The sequence below is a fragment of the Protomyctophum bolini genome, assembly GCF_963924005.1.
Source record: "Protomyctophum bolini genome assembly, chromosome: 14".
In the NCBI taxonomy this organism is placed as follows: domain Eukaryota; kingdom Metazoa; phylum Chordata; class Actinopteri; order Myctophiformes; family Myctophidae; genus Protomyctophum; species Protomyctophum bolini.
In genome coordinates, this window is record NC_137875.1 from 187,153 (window position 1) to 207,532 (window position 20,380).

General features: G+C 48.4%; 1 protein-coding gene across 1 annotated transcript in view; it reads left to right on the forward strand.

The window, feature by feature from the left end:
- The window catches only part of LOC308328302 (melanopsin-A-like), a gene marked incomplete at both ends in the record, with an annotated part of 20,158 nt that extends 1,113 nt beyond the window's left edge, over positions 1-19,045 (forward strand). Inside the window, 9 exons of the mRNA XM_080782070.1 lie at positions 10,120-10,274; positions 12,535-12,668; positions 13,192-13,395; positions 13,932-14,163; positions 16,346-16,501; positions 16,738-16,845; positions 17,090-17,288; positions 17,694-17,984; positions 18,851-19,045. Of these exons, the coding sequence (XP_080638196.1) occupies positions 10,120-10,274; positions 12,535-12,668; positions 13,192-13,395; positions 13,932-14,163; positions 16,346-16,501; positions 16,738-16,845; positions 17,090-17,288; positions 17,694-17,984; positions 18,851-19,045 (1,674 nt within the window). The remainder of the gene's footprint in view (positions 1-10,119; positions 10,275-12,534; positions 12,669-13,191; positions 13,396-13,931; positions 14,164-16,345; positions 16,502-16,737; positions 16,846-17,089; positions 17,289-17,693; positions 17,985-18,850) is intronic.
- Between the last annotated feature and the right edge of the window lie 1,335 nt (positions 19,046-20,380).

Sequence of the window (20,380 nt, forward strand, 5' to 3'; positions counted from 1 at the left end):
CATAAAGGGTAAACAGACACCAGGTAGCAGAATGTGTTGGTTTTAGTTTCATGTCTTTGACTAATTCAGACACTAATGACCCTAAAACACGGTGTTCTAACACTACCCTAACCACCCTAACACTGTGTTCAATCTGGTTTGACCCTAACACTGTGTTCAATCTGGTTTGGTGTCATAACAAACACTGTGTTCAATCTGGTTTGACCCTAACACTGTGTTCAATCTGGTTTGACCCTAACACTGTGTTCAATCTGGTTTGGTGTCATAACAAACACTAATTCATAACAAACACTGAATCATAACAAACACTAATTCATAACAAACAAACCCGTCTCACCTGTAAGAACTAGCAATGACTACTAGTAGTACTAATAGTAATAGTACGCAACGCGCGCACAGAAACATGAAACTAAACGTAACTAAATGGGACCCAGTGCCTCCCTGCTTGACACTCAGCATCAAGGGTTGGATTGGGGGTAAGTCCCTGCGACATACTAGCGTCATGTCCAGGGGGTGTATTGGATTGGGGGTTACTTACTACTACTAGTAGTACTAGTAGTAGTAATAGTACGCAACGCGCACACAGAAACATGAACATGACAAAGAGCTCAGAGAAGGTGTCAGTTTGAATGTAAGGAGCAATTAAGGCTAGTGGTGGGTGATTAGCCGTACGTTAAGAGGTCAAAGGTCATCCATTATCCATCACAGCTCTTTGTGATTATGATGATTATTACAGTTATGCAACAGAACCGTAGCCTGTCCTTGACTGGACGTGTTACAGGATGTTTAAACCAATCATAATCATGGAAGTACTACTTGATTGGAGTTTAAATCCTCTAGCATTTGGGTTAATGTGGAATTATGAGGTGACAGTTCTACATGACAGATATGTAGTTCTATATGACAGATATGTAGTTCTAAATGACATATATGTAGTTCTACATGACAGATATGTAGTTCTATATGACAGATATGTAGTTCTAAATGACATATATGTAGTTCTACATGACAGATATGTAGTTCTATATGACAGATATGTAGTTCTACATGACATATATGTAGTTCTACATGACAGATATGTAGTTCTATATGACAGATATGTAGTTCTACATGACATATATGTAGTTCTACATGACATATATGTAGTTCTACATGACAGATATGTAGTTCTATATGACAGATATGTAGTTATTTTTTCTTTCTTTTCTATCCCACGATTTTGTAACTCATTTTTCACCCCTGTGTCAATCATCTAATGTGATCCTGGGCTCTACACACCCTCCGCCAACCTAGTCCCCATATATGGGGGACAAGGGGAGACCATCCTAGTCCCCATATATGGGGGACAAGGGGAGAGCAACCTAGTCCCCATATATGGGGGACAAGGGGAGAGCAACCTAGTCCCCATATATGGGGGACAAGGGGAGAGCAACCTAGTCCCCATATATGGGGGACAAGGGGAGAGCAACCTAGTCCCCATATATGGGGGACAAGGGGAGAGCAACCTAGTCCCCATATATGGGGGACAAGGGGAGAGCAACCTAGTCCCCATATATGGGGGACAAGGGGAGAGCAACGGACTTGAACTCATGCTTCCTTCATGCCTGCAAGTGTCCAAGTTGCTCCTTTACACCTGACAGGGGGGAGTTTCCCTGGTTGGACGTAGCGCGTGGAAGGAACACGTTATTCCAACCAGTTCCTTTCCCCTCCATCAGGCGCCCCGGCTGGCCAGGGGGAGGCAAATATGTAGTTCTATATGACAGATATGTAGTTCTACATGACAGTTATGTAGTTCTTTATGACAGATATGTAGTTCTATATGACAACAGGATGTCTACAGTATGAGACTCTTCAGGGGACAGTTTTATATAGTTCCAGGCGTGTGCTTGGTGCAGATTCCAAAAGGACATAATAGAAAATGAATTAAATGTGCGACTTCCAGTCGAGCAAGAGTCTTTATTCATTAAGAATGTGCTCTGCAGCAGCAGTCATATACCAGACAGACAGACAGTCATATACCAGACAGACAGACAGACATATACCAGACAGACAGACAGACAGTCATATACCAGACAGACAGACAGTCATATACCAGACAGACAGACAGACAGTCATATACCAGACAGACAGACAGACAGTCATATACCAGACAGACAGACAGACAGTCATATACCAGACAGACAGACAGACATATACCAGACAGACAGACAGACAGTCATATACCAGACAGACAGACAGACAGTCATATACCAGACAGACAGACAGACATATACCAGACAGACAGACAGACAGTCATATACCAGACAGACAGACAGACAGTCATATACCAGACAGACAGACAGACAGTCATATACCAGACAGACAGACAGTCATATACCAGACAGACAGACAGACAGTCATATACCAGACAGACAGACAGACAGTCATATACCAGACAGACAGACAGTCATATACCAGACAGACAGACAGACAGTCATATACCAGACAGACAGACAGTCATATACCAGACAGACAGACAGACAGTCATATACCAGACAGACAGACAGTCATATACCAGACAGACAGACAGACAGTCATATACCAGACAGACAGTCATATACCAGACAGACAGTCATATACCAGACAGACAGACAGTCATATACCAGACAGACAGACAGACAGTCATATACCAGACAGACAGACAGTCATATACCAGACAGACAGTCATATACCAGACAGACAGTCATATACCAGACAGACAGACAGTCATATACCAGACAGACAGACAGACAGACAGTCATATACCAGACAGACAGACAGTCATATACCAGACAGACAGACAGACAGTCATATACCAGACAGACAGACAGACAGTCATATACCAGACAGTCAGACAGACAGTCATATACCAGACAGACAGACAGACAGTCATATACCAGACAGACAGACAGTCATATACCAGACAGTCAGACAGACAGTCATATACCAGACAGACAGACAGACAGTCATATACCAGACAGACAGACAGACAGTCATATACCAGACAGACAGACAGACAGTCATATACCAGACAGACAGACAGTCATATACCAGACAGACAGTCATATACCAGACAGACAGACAGACAGTCATATACCAGACAGTCAGACAGACAGTCATATACCAGACAGACAGACAGACAGTCATATACCAGACAGACAGACAGTCATATACCAGACAGTCAGACAGACAGTCATATACCAGACAGACAGACAGACAGTCATATACCAGACAGACAGACAGTCATATACCAGACAGACAGACAGACAGTCATATACCAGACAGACAGACAGTCATATACCAGACAGTCAGACAGACAGTCATATACCAGACAGACAGACAGACAGTCATATACCAGACAGACAGACAGACAGTCATATACCAGACAGACAGACAGTCATATACCACTGTTACTTTCTTAGCTACGCATGTTTCATGATAAATGTCTTTATGTGATGTATTCCCATGCTTTTTGTTCTTGCTTAATGTAAGTCGCTCTGGATTAAGAGCGTCTGCTAAATGCCTAAATTGTAAATTGTATACCAGACAGACAGACAGTCATATACCAGACAGACAGTCAGTCATATACCAGACAGACAGACAGACAGTCATATACCAGACATACAGACAGACAGTCATATACCAGACAGACAGACAGACAGTCATATACCAGACAGACAGACAGACAGACAGTCATATACCAGACAGACAGACAGACAGTCATATACCAGACAGACAGACAGTCATATACCAGACAGACAGACAGACAGTCATATACCAGACAGACAGACAGTCATATACCAGACAGACAGACAGTCATATACCAGACAGACAGACAGTCATATACCAGACAGACAGACAGTCATATACCAGACAGACAGACAGACATATACCAGACAGACAGACAGTCATATACCAGACAGACAGACAGACATATACCAGACAGACAGACAGACAGTCATATACCAGACAGACAGACAGTCATATACCAGACAGACAGACAGTCATATACCAGACAGACAGACAGTCATATACCAGACAGACAGACAGACAGTCATATACCAGACAGACAGACAGACAGTCATATACCAGACAGACAGTCATATACCAGACAGACAGACAGTCATATACCAGACAGACAGTCAGTCATATACCAGACAGACAGTCATATACCAGACAGACAGACAGTCATATACCAGACAGACAGACAGTCATATACCAGACAGACAGACAGACAGTCATATACCAGACAGACAGACAGTCATATACCAGACAGTCAGACAGACAGTCATATACCAGACAGACAGACAGTCATATACCAGACAGACAGACAGTCATATACCAGACAGACAGACAGTCATATACCAGACAGACAGACAGTCATATACCAGACAGACAGACAGTCAGTCATATACCAGACAGACAGACAGACAGTCATATACCAGACATACAGACAGACAGTCATATACCAGACAGACAGACAGACAGTCATATGACAGGCAGACAGACAGACAGACAGTCATATACCAGACAGACAGACAGTCATATACCAGACAGACAGACAGACAGTCATATACCAGACAGACAGACAGTCATATACCAGACAGACAGACAGTCATATACCAGACAGACAGACAGTCATATACCAGACAGACAGACAGTCATATACCAGACAGACAGACAGACATATACCAGACAGACAGACAGTCATATACCAGACAGACAGACAGACAGACAGACATATACCAGACAGACAGACAGACAGTCATATACCAGACAGACAGACAGACAGTCATATACCAGACAGACAGACAGTCATATACCAGACAGACAGACAGTCATATACCAGACAGACAGACAGACAGTCATATACCAGACAGACAGACAGTCATATACCAGACAGACAGACAGTCATATACCAGACAGACAGACAGTCATATACCAGACAGACAGACAGTCATATACCAGACAGACAGTCAGTCATACACCAGACAGACAGTCATATACCAGACAGACAGACAGTCATATACCAGACAGACAGACAGTCATATACCAGACAGACAGACAGACAGTCATATACCAGACAGACAGACAGTCATATACCAGACAGACAGACAGACAGTCATATACCAGACAGACAGACAGTCATATACCACTGTTACTTTCTTAGCTACGCATGTTTCATGATAAATGTCTTTATGTGATGTATTCCCATGCTTTTTGTTCTTGCTTAATGTAAGTCGCTCTGGATTAAGAGCGTCTGCTAAATGCCTAAATTGTAAATTGTATACCAGACAGACAGACAGTCATATACCAGACAGACAGTCAGTCATATACCAGACAGACAGACAGACAGTCATATACCAGACATACAGACAGACAGTCATATACCAGACAGACAGACAGACAGTCATATACCAGACAGACAGACAGACAGACAGTCATATACCAGACAGACAGACAGACAGTCATATACCAGACAGACAGACAGTCATATACCAGACAGACAGACAGACAGTCATATACCAGACAGACAGACAGTCATATACCAGACAGACAGACAGTCATATACCAGACAGACAGACAGTCATATACCAGACAGACAGACAGTCATATACCAGACAGACAGACAGACATATACCAGACAGACAGACAGTCATATACCAGACAGACAGACAGACAGACATATACCAGACAGACAGACAGACAGTCATATACCAGACAGACAGACAGTCATATACCAGACAGACAGACAGTCATATACCAGACAGACAGACAGTCATATACCAGACAGACAGACAGACAGTCATATACCAGACAGACAGACAGACAGTCATATACCAGACAGACAGTCATATACCAGACAGACAGACAGTCATATACCAGACAGACAGTCAGTCATATACCAGACAGACAGTCATATACCAGACAGACAGACAGTCATATACCAGACAGACAGACAGTCATATACCAGACAGACAGACAGACAGTCATATACCAGACAGACAGACAGTCATATACCAGACAGTCAGACAGACAGTCATATACCAGACAGACAGACAGTCATATAACAGACAGACAGTCATATACCAGACAGACAGACAGTCATATACCAGACAGACAGACAGTCATATACCAGACAGACAGACAGTCAGTCATATACCAGACAGACAGACAGACAGTCATATACCAGACATACAGACAGACAGTCATATACCAGACAGACAGACAGACAGTCATATGACAGGCAGACAGACAGTCATATACCAGACAGACAGACAGACAGTCATATACCAGACAGACAGACAGTCATATACCAGACAGACAGACAGACAGTCATATACCAGACAGACAGACAGTCATATACCAGACAGACAGACAGTCATATACCAGACAGACAGACAGTCATATACCAGACAGACAGACAGTCATATACCAGACAGACAGACAGACATATACCAGACAGACAGACAGTCATATACCAGACAGACAGACAGACAGACAGACATATACCAGACAGACAGACAGACAGTCATATACCAGACAGACAGACAGACAGTCATATACCAGACAGACAGACAGTCATATACCAGACAGACAGACAGTCATATACCAGACAGACAGACAGTCATATACCAGACAGACAGACAGTCATATACCAGACAGACAGACAGTCATATACCAGACAGACAGACAGTCATATACCAGACAGACAGACAGTCATATACCAGACAGACAGTCAGTCATACACCAGACAGACAGTCATATACCAGACAGACAGACAGTCATATACCAGACAGACAGACAGTCATATACCAGACAGACAGACAGACAGTCATATACCAGACAGACAGACAGTCATATACCAGACAGACAGACAGACAGACATATACCAGACAGACAGACAGACAGTCATATACCAGACAGACAGACAGTCATATACCAGACAGACAGACAGTCATATACCAGACAGACAGACAGTCATATACCAGACAGACAGACAGACAGTCATATACCAGACAGACAGACAGACAGTCATATACCAGACAGACAGTCATATACCAGACAGACAGACAGTCATATACCAGACAGACAGTCAGTCATATACCAGACAGACAGTCATATACCAGACAGACAGACAGTCATATACCAGACAGACAGACAGTCATATACCAGACAGACAGACAGACAGACAGTCATATACCAGACAGACAGACAGTCATATACCAGACAGTCAGACAGACAGTCATATACCAGACAGACAGACAGTCATATACCAGACAGACAGACAGTCATATACCAGACAGACAGACAGTCATATACCAGACAGACAGACAGTCATATACCAGACAGACAGACAGTCAGTCATATACCAGACAGACAGTCATATACCAGACATACAGACAGACAGTCATATACCAGACAGACAGACAGACAGTCATATGACAGGCAGACAGACAGTCATATACCAGACAGACAGACAGACAGTCATATACCAGACAGACAGACAGTCATATACCAGACAGACAGACAGACAGTCATATACCAGACAGACAGACAGTCATATACCAGACAGACAGACAGTCATATACCAGACAGACAGACAGTCATATACCAGACAGACAGACAGTCATATACCAGACAGACAGACAGACATATACCAGACAGACAGACAGTCATATACCAGACAGACAGACAGACAGACAGACAGACATATACCAGACAGACAGACAGACAGTCATATAGCAGACAGACAGACAGACAGTCATATACCAGACAGACAGACAGTCATATACCAGACAGACAGACAGTCATATACCAGACAGACAGACAGTCATATACCAGACAGACAGACAGACAGTCATATACCAGACAGACAGACAGTCATATACCAGACAGACAGACAGTCATATACCAGACAGACAGACAGTCATATACCAGACAGACAGACAGTCATATACCAGACAGACAGTCAGTCATACACCAGACAGACAGTCATATACCAGACAGACAGACAGTCATATACCAGACAGACAGACAGTCATATACCAGACAGACAGACAGACAGTCATATACCAGACAGACAGACAGTCATATACCAGACAGACAGACAGTCATATACCAGACAGACAGACAGTCATATACCAGACAGACAGACAGTCATATACCAGACAGACAGACAGTCATATACCAGACAGACAGACAGACAGACATATACCAGACAGACAGACAGTCATATACCAGACAGACAGACAGACAGACATATACCAGACAGACAGACAGACAGTCATATACCAGACAGACAGACAGTCATATACCAGACAGACAGACAGTCATATACCAGACAGACAGACAGTCATATACCAGACAGACAGACAGACAGTCATATACCAGACAGACAGACAGTCATATACCAGACAGACAGACAGTCATATACCAGACAGACAGACAGTCATATACCAGACAGACAGTCAGTCATATACCAGACAGACAGTCATATACCAGACAGACAGACAGTCATATACCAGACAGACAGACAGTCATATACCAGACAGACAGACAGTCATATACCAGACAGACAGACAGTCATATACCAGACAGACAGACAGACAGTCATATACCAGACAGACAGACAGTCATATACCAGACAGACAGACAGTCATATACCAGACAGACAGACAGTCATATACCAGACAGACAGACAGTCATATACCAGACAGACAGTCATATACCAGACAGACAGACAGACAGTCATATACCAGACAGACAGACAGTCATATACCAGACAGACAGTCATATACCAGACAGACAGACAGTCATATACCAGACAGACAGACAGTCATATACCAGACAGACAGACAGTCATATACCAGACAGACAGACAGACAGTCATATACCAGACAGACAGACAGACAGTCATATACCAGACAGACAGTCATATACCAGACAGACAGACAGTCATATACCAGACAGACAGACAGTCATATACCAGACAGACAGACAGTCATATACCAGACAGACAGACAGTCATATACCAGACAGACAGTCATATACCAGACAGACAGACAGTCATATACCAGACAGACAGACAGTCATATACCAGACAGACAGACAGTCATATACCAGACAGACAGACAGTCATATACCAGACAGACAGACAGTCATATACCAGACAGACAGACAGTCATATACCAGACAGACAGTCATATACCAGACAGACAGACAGTCATATACCAGACAGACAGACAGTCATATACCAGACAGACAGACAGTCATATACCAGACAGACAGACAGTCATATACCAGACAGACAGTCATATACCAGACAGACAGACAGACAGACAGACAGTCATATACCAGACAGACAGACAGTCATATACCAGACAGACAGACAGTCATATACCAGACAGACAGACAGTCATATACCAGACAGACAGACAGTCATATACCAGACAGACAGACAGTCATATACCAGACAGACAGTCATATACCAGACAGACAGACAGTCATATACCAGACAGACAGACAGACAGTCATATACCAGACAGACAGACAGTCATATACCAGACAGACAGACAGTCATATACCAGACAGACAGACAGTCATATACCAGACAGACAGACAGTCATATACCAGACAGACAGACAGTCATATACCAGACAGACAGACAGACAGACAGTCATATACCAGACAGACAGACAGTCATATACCAGACAGACAGACAGACAGTCATATACCAGACAGACAGACAGTCATATACCAGACAGACAGACGCGTTTGTCAAGCACATTGTGGAGCACATTCTTTATGAATAAAGACTCTCACTCCACTGGAAGTGCGGATTTAATTCATTTTCTACAGTATGAGACTCACATTTACAATTCACTTCAATGTATTTGTCTTTCTGTTGTTTATTGTATAAGCTTATAGTGTAAGCTACGTATACGCACGTGTATGTGTGTGTATGTGTGTATTAGTAGTGGTAATAGTAGTAGTATTAGTAGTAGTAATAGTAGTAATATATCAGAATAATAAATGACTACATTGTAAATTGTAAATCGGTTAAATTGACCGGAGCGTAATTCCACGCGTGTCCTCCAGGCGGCGACGGCGATGTCTGTGCAGCAGGAAGTGCCCCACCCCTTCCCCACGGTGGACGTCCCTGACCACGCCCACTACACCATCGGCTCCGTCATCCTGGCCATCGGAATCACCGGCGTGGTCGGAAACCTGCTGGTTATCTACGCGTTTAGCAGGTAAACACGGCCCCCTGGTGGATGGTGGGAAACCTGCTGGTTATCTACGCGTTTAGCAGGTAAACACCGCCCCCTGGTGGATGGTGGGAAATCTGATGGTTATCTACGCGTTTAGCAGGTAAACACCGCCCCCTGGTGGATGGTGGGAAACCTGATGGTTATCTACGCGTTTAGCAGGTAAACACCGCCCCCTGGTGGATGGTGGGAAACCTGATGGTTATCTACGTGTTTAGCAGGTAAACACCGCCCCCTGGTGGATGGTGGGAAACCTGCTGGTTATCTACGCGTTTAGCAGGTAAACACGGCCCCCTGGTGGATGGTGGGAAACCTGCTGGTTATCTACGCCTTTAGCAGGTAAACACGGCCCCCTGGTGGATGGTGGGAAACCTGCTGGTTATCTACGCCTTTAGCAGGTAAACACGGCCCCCTAGTGTATGGTGGGAAACCTGCTGGTTATCTACGCCTTTAGCAGGTAAACACGGCCCCCCGGTGGATGGTGGGAAACCTGCTGGTTATCTACGCCTTTAGCAGGTAAACACGGCCCCCTAGTGGATGGTGGGAAACCTGCTGGTTATCTACGCCTTTAGCAGGTAAACACGGCCCCCCGGTGGATGGTGGGAAACCTGCTGGTTATCTACGCGTTTAGCAGGTATACCAGCTCAGTGGCCTTGTGGTTAGAGTGTCCGCCCTGAGACTGGGAGGTCGGGGTTCGATCCCCGGCCGGGTCATACCAAAGACTCTAAATAATGGGACCCAGTGCCTCCCTGCTTGACACTCAGCATCAAGGGTTGGATTGGGGGTGAGAAGTGAGGACGCTGGCGTCGACTGTTCGCCGCTTCACCTCCCAATGTATGAATGAATGAACCATTGTAAAGCGCTTTGAGCACTTGGAAAAGCGCTATAAAAATGCAATTCATTATTATTATTAAACACAGCCCCCTGGTGGATGGTGGGAAACCTGATGGTTATAGCAGGTAAAGATAACTACTGTTACTACCATCTACCAATGTAAAGTGAATCTCTCTCTCTCTCTCTCTCTCTCTCTCTCTCCCTAGGAGTCGTAGTCTGAGGACCCCTTCCAACATGTTCATAATCAACCTCTCTCTCTCTCTCTCTCTCTCTCTCTCTCTCTCTCCCTAGGAGCCGTAGTCTCAGGACCCCTCCCAACATGTTCATAATCAACCTCTCTCTCTCTCTCTCTCTCTCTCTCTCTCTCTCTCTAATGTAAAGTGAATGTCTCTCTCCCTAGGAGCCGTAGTCTCAGGACCCCTCCCAACATGTTCATCATCAACCTCTCTCTCTCTCTCTCTCTAATGTAAAGTGAATGTCCCTCTCCCTAGGAGCCGTAGTCTCAGGACCCCTCCCAACATGTTCATAATCAACCTCTCTCTCTCTCTCTCTAATGTAAAGTGAATGTCTCTCTCTCCCTAGGAGCCGTAGTCTGCGGACCCCTCCCAACATGTTCATCATCAACCTCTCTCTCTCTCTCTCTCTAATGTAAAGTGAATGTCTCTCTCTCCCTAGGAGCCGTAGTCTGCGGACCCCTCCCAACATATTCATAATCAACCTCTCTCTCTCTCTCTCTCTAATGTAAAGTGAATGTCTCTCTCCCTAGGAGCCGTAGTCTGCGGACCCCTCCCAACATGTTCATAATCAACCTCTCTCTCTAATGTAAAGTGAATGTCTCTCTCCCTAGGAGCCGTAGTCTGCGGACCCCTCCCAACATGTTCATAATCAACCTCTCTCTCTCTCTCTCTCTCTCTAATGTAAAGTGAATGTCTCTCTCCCTAGGAGCCGTAGTCTCAGGACCCCTCCCAACATGTTCATAATCAACCTCTCTCTCTCTCTCTCTAATGTAAAGTGAATGTCTCTCTCCCTAGGAGCCGTAGTCTGCGGACCCCTCCCAACATGTTCATCATCAACCTCTCTCTCTCTCTCTCTAATGTAAAGTGAATGTCCCTCTCCCTAGGAGCCGTAGTCTGCGGACCCCTCCCAACATGTTCATAATCAACCTCTCCCTCTCTCTCTCTCTCTCTAATGTAAAGTGAATGTCCCTCTCCCTAGGAGCCGTAGTCTGCGGACCCCTCCCAACATGTTCATAATCAACCTCTCTCTCTCTCTCTCTCTAATGTAAAGTGAATGTCTCTCTCCCTAGGAGCCGTAGTCTCAGGACCCCTCCCAACATGTTCATAATCAACCTCTCTCTCTCTCTCTCTCTCTCTCTCTCTCTCTAATGTAAAGTGAATGTCTCTCTCCCTAGGAGCCGTAGTCTGCGGACCCCTCCCAACATGTTCATCATCAACCTGGCGGTCACAGACCTCCTGATGTGTGTGACTCAGGCTCCAGTGTTCTTCACCACCTCCATGTACAGGAGGTGGATCTTTGGGGAGAAAGGTACGACCACGCCCCCCCCCCCCCACCCCCCTGTTGGTTGGTTGGTTGATTGATTGATTGATTGATTGATTGGTTGATTGATTGATTGATTGATTGATTGCTTTTGATTCTTTTGTGCATTTACTTAATCTTTCCATCATATATTTAAAACATATACTATACCAAGGACTTTATTTTACTGTACAATAAAAGTTGTATAAGAGGAATTATTCATCAACCTTTAATGAAGTGCTTTTTCAGTTTAATTTAGTTAAATTCCGACCTTCTCTGTTTCATTGAGATTCATTAATGAATGAATGAATTAATTACCTATTTTCATATTTTGAAGACTTCTTTGATTGTCGACAAATCAATCAAATGGTATCTAAGTCTACAAAAGTGCGATCTAACAGTGTGTGTATGTGTGTGCGTGCGTGTGTGCGTGTGGGCGTGCGTGCGTGCGTGCGTGCACGTGTGTGTGTGTGCGTGCGTGCGTGTGTGTGTGTGTGTGTGTGTGTGCGTGCGTGTGTGTGTGTGCGTGCAGCGTGTGAGCTGTATGCGTTCTGTGGGGCTCTGTTCGGCATCACCTCCATGGTCACTCTGATGGTCATCGCTGTGGACCGCTTCCTGGTCATCACGCGGCCGCTGGCCTCCATCGGCCTGTTGTCACGGAGACGGGCGGGCGTGGTCCTGGGAGGAGCCTGGGCCTACGCTCTGGGCTGGAGCCTGCCCCCCTTCTTTGGCTGGAGTGAGTCGCACGCACGCACACACACACACACACACACGCACACACGCACGCACGCACACACACACGCACGCATGCACGCGCACACGCGCACGCACGCACACACGCACGCACGCACGCGCGCACGCACACACGCACGCACACACGCACGCACGCACACGCTCACGCACACACGCACACGCACGCACATGCACGCACGCACACACAGACACGCACGCACGCACACGCACACACACACACACACTTAGTTTAGTTTCATTATATAGATATTCCACTGTAACATTCTTAGCGTTGTCATGAAAGGGGGCGGGACTGCGACGCTCTATACAGCATAATATATGTATAGGTACATAGTGTCACATGACCTCCTCTCTCTCCTGATAGGTGCATAGTGTCACATGACCTCTCTCTCCTGATAGGTGCATAGTGTCACATGACCTCCCCTCTCTCTCCTGATAGGTGCATAGTGTCACATGACCTCCCCTCTCTCTCCTGATAGGTGCACTGTGTCACATGACCTCCCCTCTCTCGCCTGATAGGTGCGTACATCCCAGAGGGCCTCCTGACTTCCTGTTCGTGGGACTACATGACGTTCACCCCGTCGGTCAGGGCGTACACCCTCCTGCTCTTCATCTTCGTCTTCTTCATCCCTCTGGCGGTCATCATCTACTGCTACGCTAACATCTTTACCGCTATCAGATCTACCAACCAGTACGTTATCATCATCTACTGCTACGCTAACATCTTTACCGCTATCAGATCTACCAACCAGTACGTTATCATCATCTACTGCTACGCTAACATCTTTACCGCTATCAGATCTACCAACCAGTACGTTATCATCATCTACTGCTACGCTAACATCTTTAGTACGGTACTGACCTCAGTGGGTGTGTCTTCAGGGCGGTAGGGGGTGTGGTCTCCAGGGAGGCGGTACTAACCTCAGTGGGTGTGGTCTCCTCCAGGGAGGCGGTACTAATCTCAGTGGGTGTGTCTTCAGGGCGGTAGGGGGTGTGGTCTCCTCCAGGGAGGCGGTACTAACCTCAGTGGGTGTGGTCTCCTCCTTTGAGGCGGTACTGACCTCAGTGGGTGTGTCTTCAGGGTGGTAGGGGGTGTGGTCTCCTCCAGGGAGGCGGTACTAACCTCAGTGGGTGTGGTCTCCTCCAGGGAGGCGGTACTGACCTCAGTGGGTGTGTCTTCAGGGCGGTAGGGGGTGTGGTCTCCTCCAGGGAGGCGGTACTGACCTCAGTGGGTGTGTCTTCAGGGCGGTAGGGGGTGTGGTCTCCAGGGAGGCGGTACTGACCTCAGTGGGTGTGGTCTCCTCCAGGGAGGCGGTACTAACCTCAGTGGGTGTGGTCTCCAGGGAGGCGGTACTAACCTCAGTGGGTGTGTCTTCAGGGCGGTAGGGGGTGTGGTCTCCTCCAGGGAGGCGGTACTAACCTCAGTGGGTGTGTCTTCAGGGCGGTAGGGGGTGTGGTCCCCTCCAGGGAGGCGGTACTAACCTCAGTGGGTGTGGTCTCCTCCAGGGAGGCGGTACTGACCTCAGTGGGTGTGTCTTCAGGGCGGTAGGGGGTGTGGTCTCCAGGGAGGCGGTACTGACCTCAGTGGGTGTGGTCTCCTCCAGGGAGACGGTACTAACCTCAGTGGGTGTGGTCTCCAGGGAGGCGGTACTAACCTCAGTGGGTGTGTCTTCAGGGCGGTAGGGGGTGTGGTCTCCTCCAGGGAGGCGGTACTAACCTCAGTGGGTGTGTCTTCAGGGCGGTAGGGGGTGTGGTCTCCTCCAGGGAGGCGGTACTAACCTCAGTGGGTGTGTCTTCAGGGTGGTAGGGGGTGTGGTCTCCTCCAGGGAGGCGGTACTAACCTCAGTGGGTGTGTCTTCATGGCGGTAGGGGGTGTGGTCTCCTCCAGGGAGGCGGTACTGACCTCAGTGGGTGTGGTCTCCTCCAGGGAGGCAGTACTAACCTCAGTGGGTGTGTCTTCAGGGTGGTAGGGGGTGTGGTCTCCTCCAGGGAGGCGGTACTGACCTCAGTGGGTGTGGTCTCCTCCAGGGAGGCGGTACTAACCTCAGTGGGTGTGTCTTCAGGGCGGTAGGGGGTGTGGTCTCCTCCAGGGAGGCGGTACTAACCTCAGTGGGTGTGGTCTCCTCCAGGGAGGCGGTACTAACCTCAGTGGGTGTGGTCTCCTCCAGGGAGGGGGTACTAACCTCAGTGGGTGTGGTCTCCTCCAGGGAGGCGGTACTAACCTCAGTGGGTGTGTCTTCAGGGCGGTAGGGGGTGTGGTCTCCTCCAGGGAGGCGGTACTAACCTCAGTGGGTGTGTCTTCAGGGCGGTAGGGGGTGTGGTCTCCTCCAGGGAGGCGGTACTGACCTCAGTGGGTGTGGTCTCCTCCAGGGAGGCGGTACTAACCTCAGTGGGTGTGTCTTCAGGGCGGTAGGGGGTGTGGTCTCCTCCAGGGAGGCGGTACTAACCTCAGTGGGTGTGGTCTCCTCCAGGGAGGCGGTACTAACCTCAGTGGGTGTGGTCTCCTCCAGGGAGGCGGTACTAACCTCAGTGGGTGTGTCTTCAGGGCGGTAGGGGGTGTGGTCTCCTCCAGGGAGGCGGTACTAACCTCAGTGGGTGTGGTCTCCTCCAGGGAGGCGGTACTAACCTCAGTGGGTGTGGTCTCCTCCAGGGAGGCGGTACTAACCTCAGTGGGTGTGTCTTCAGGGCGGTAGGGGGTGTGGTCTCCTCCAGGGAGGCGGTACTAACCTCAGTGGGTGTGTCTTCAGGGCGGTAGGGGGTGTGGTCTCCTCCAGGGAGGCGGTACTAACCTCAGTGGGTGTGTCTTCAGGGCGGTAGCGGGTGTGGTCTCCTCCAGGGAGGCGGTACTAACCTCAGTGGGTGTGTCTTCAGGGCGGTAGCGGGTGTGGTCTCCTCCAGGGAGGCGGTACTAACCTCAGTGGGTGTGTCTTCAGGGCGGTAGCGGGTGTGGTCTCCTCCAGGGAGTCGGTGAAGACGTTCCATCGGCTGCAGAACGAGTGGAAGATGGCCAAGATCGCCCTGATCGTCATCCTGCTCTACGTGGTGTCTTGGTCGCCCTACTCCGCTGTCGCCCTCACTGCGTTCGCAGGGTGAGATCTGACCCTAAACCTGACCCCTGACCCCTAATGCTGACCCTGAAACTTATTTTCATCCCATGGTGCATTGTGTTGTAGTTGTAATGAACTCTAAGTCCCATGGTGCATTGTGTTGTGTTGTAATGAACTCTAAGTCCCATGGTGCATTGTGTTGTAATGAACTCTAAGTCCCATGGTGCATTGTGTTGTGTTGTAATGAACTCTAAGTCCCATGGTGCATTGTGTCGTAGGTATGCAGACATGCTGACTCCGTACATGAACTCCGTTCCGGCTGTCATCGCCAAAGCCTCAGCGATACACAACCCCATCATCTACGCCATCACACACCCCAAGTACAGGTGAACTACATTACCCACAACCCCATCATCTACGCCAGAGGTTCCCAACTACTGGTATTGGTGTAACTGTGTTAACCGTCCCTACATCCTGTGGTGTAACGGTGTTAACTGTCCCTACATCCTGTGGTGTAACGGTGTTAACCGCCCCTACATCCTGTGGTGTAGCGGTGTTAACGATCCCTACATACGGTGTTAACCGTCCCTACATCCTGTGGTGTAACGGTGTTAACGGTCCCCCCTCCAGGATAGCGCTGGCTAAGTACATCCCGTACCTTGGTGTCCTGCTGTGCGTGCATCCTCGTGACCTTCGCTCGGCAGGAAGCAGCTTCGTGTCGACGCGCCGCTCCACCGTGTCCAGCCAGACGTCGGACGTCAGTGCGCGATACCGCCGCTCCAGCGCCGGCGGGAAGGCCCGCCTCTCCTCGGCCTCCGACAGCGAATCGGTACGCCATGCTGGGGAATAATGTCTCTGCACGTGTTCACTTGTAGATGTTGAAAACTGTTAGCTTTTCTCTGGGCTTTTTTCTGAAGGTCAATGTGTGTGTGTGTGTGTGTGTGTGTGTGTGTGTGTGTGTGTGTGTGTGTGTGTGTGTGTGTGTGTGTGTGTGTGTGTGTGTGTGTGTGTGTGTGTGTGTGTGTGTGTGTGTGTGTGTGTGTGTGTGTGTGTGTGTGTGTGTGTGTGTGTGTGTGTGTGTGTGTGTGTGTGTGTGTGTGTGCGTGCGTGCGTGCGTGCGTGCGTGCGTGCGTGCGTGCGTGCGTGCGTGCGTGCGTGCGTGCGTGCGTGCGTGCGTGCGTGCGTGCGTGCGTGTGTGTGCGTGTGCGCGTGTGCGTGCGTGTGTACTCTCCAGGGATGGACCGACACCGAGGCCGACCTCTCCAGCACCGGCTCGCGCCCCGCCTCCCGCCAGGTGTCATGTGACATCGGCGGCAGCGACACAGCCGAGACGACGACCGACTTCAAGATAAGCTCCTCCTCCTCCAACAGCTTCAAGGCCTCCGATTGGCTAAGGAACCACCACGACTCGGGGATCTTCGACTCGGACGTCCCCCTGGCTGGAGGCGTGGCCTTGGGGGGCGTGGCCTTGGGGGGCGTGGCCTTGGGGGGCGGGGCCTTGGGGGGCGGGGCCCCGGCGGCTACGGTGAGATTCCTGTTGATTTCATCGACTAAACAAATGAAGACAAATGTTTGTCGACCTTTTTTCACTGATGAAAACTAAATGGCCTTTCTCGGCCCCGCCCCTCTCCTCTCTGCCCCGCCCCTCTCCTCTCGGCCCCGCCCCTCCCGGCCCCGCCCCTCTCGGCCCCGCCCCTCCCCTCTCGGCCCCGCCCCTCTCCTCTCGGCCCCTCTCCTCTCGGCCCCTCTCCTCTCGGCCCCGCCCCTCCCCTCTCGGCCCCGCCTCTCTCCTCTCGGCCCCGCCCCTCTCCTCTTGGCCCCGCCCCTCCCCTCTCGGCCCCGCCCCTCTCCTCTCGGCCCCGCCCCTCTCCTCTCGGCCCCGCACCCCCCCTCACATTGTTTATATTGTGTTTAGGATCCAAGATGGCCGCAGCACCAGGAGGGGGTGGGGCGGAGGTGAGTGGGCGGGGTCGGCATATGCCCTTACTGCCCAATCAAAGAAAGTGTTTGGTCAAACCACATGGGCTTCCATTGGAAATGCATTGAACATCCATTAAACACAGACACCATTAAACACAGACACCATTAAACACAGACACCTTTAAACACAGACACCATTAAACACAGACACAAGACAGGTGTCTTGGATGTGTGAACACAGCCCAGTGTCCTGGCGCTGCGGCCATCTTGGAAACTAAAACAATATAAACAATGGGAGAGAAAGTCCCTTATTGGAGAATAAATGTAAACTAAATGAAAGCTAAGCTATGATGACTCAAACTAAGACTAAATTGAAACTAAATGAAAGCTAAGCTCTGGTGACTCAAACTAAGACTAAATGGTGTTAAGCATAAAGTACTTCCTATTGTTTCTTCCTCTTGTCGTACGCAGAACGGTGACATCATCGCAGATGGCCACGCCCGGAGAGCCACGATTGGTCGCATTCCCAGCATCGTGGTCACCGCAGAGGCTGGGGGGCGGAGCCGCTCCTCCTCCCGCTCCAAGCCCACCAATAGCACTGTGGCAGGGGCGAGGCCTATCGTTGACGGCCCCGCCCACTGGGGCCCCTCCCCCCCATCAGAGTGATGACGCTGGTGCTCAACGCGCGGCCCGGGGACCACCTAGGGTCCAAACGGACCGTTGGAAACGTCTGTCTGACCTGTGAGGGTCTATTCGGTTACACTCTCAGAGTTACAGACCTGTAAGGGTCCATTCGGTTACACTCTCAGAGTTACAGACCTGTAAGGGTCCATTCGGTTACACTCTCAGAGTCACTGTTGAGAAACCGTGCATTGTAATAACATCCAAATGTACAGATTAAGTACTTTAATTATTTCATTATGTCAAATCCAAACACGGACTCAGTGGTCTGTCAAATCCAAACACGGACTCAGTGGTCTGTCAAATCCAAACACGGACTCAGTGGTCTGTCAAATCCAAACACGGACTCAGTGGTCTGTCAAATCCAAACACGGACTCAGTGGTCTGTCAAATCCAAACACGGACTCAGTGGTCTGTCAAATCCAAACACGGACTCAGTGGTCTGTCAAATCCAAACACGGACTCAGTGGTCTGTCAAATCCAAACACGGACTCAGTGGTCTGTCAAATCCAAACACGGATTCAGTGGTCTGTCAAATCCAAACACGGACTCAGTGGTCTGTCAAATCCAAACACGGACTCAGTGGTCTGTCAAATCCAAACACGGACTCAGTGGTCTGTCAAATCCAGATCCAAACACAGATTCAACAACTTTTCCCTAAATCTTCTGACCTGAAGTTTTTTTTCCAACATATTGATGATGTAATGTAATGTTTTTAAATGTTGTTATATCTTCTGTGGTGCTGTACTGTTTGTTATTATTATTATTATTACATTTATTATTATTATTATTACATTTATCAAGTTTTGTGTGCACGAACCACAGGACCTATGGCCGGTGCACAAGGCCAAATTTCGGGGCCCACCGTGCAGCCTGTAGGGGCGTGAAAATTAAGTTACTACTGATTTAATAATGCAAATAATTTTAGTGGAGTACTAAGTACAATGTTTTACTCAAGTAGAGGTACCTCAAAAATGGATTCATGTACAACATTAAAGTAATGCACTTGCCACTGAACGTTGGTCATTTGGGTTAGGAATGGACAGAGGAAACAGAAATGACAATTATGAAGTATGATCAAGTCATAATACAGTCAGATTGCAGTTCAGATGCAATGTTATGAGCTTTACTTGGGCACATCTAATGCGTCTTTTCACAATAGTCACAACGGTTGGCTGTGCAGCACCAAAATGCAAGTCCAGGACAGGCAACACTTCATTCTATAGATTTCCTGGTGACCCAAAAATGGGTAAAAGCTAAAAGCCATTAAAAGAGCTGGGTTAGATGGCTTCACACTTTGGAAAGCCACACCTGGAAGCA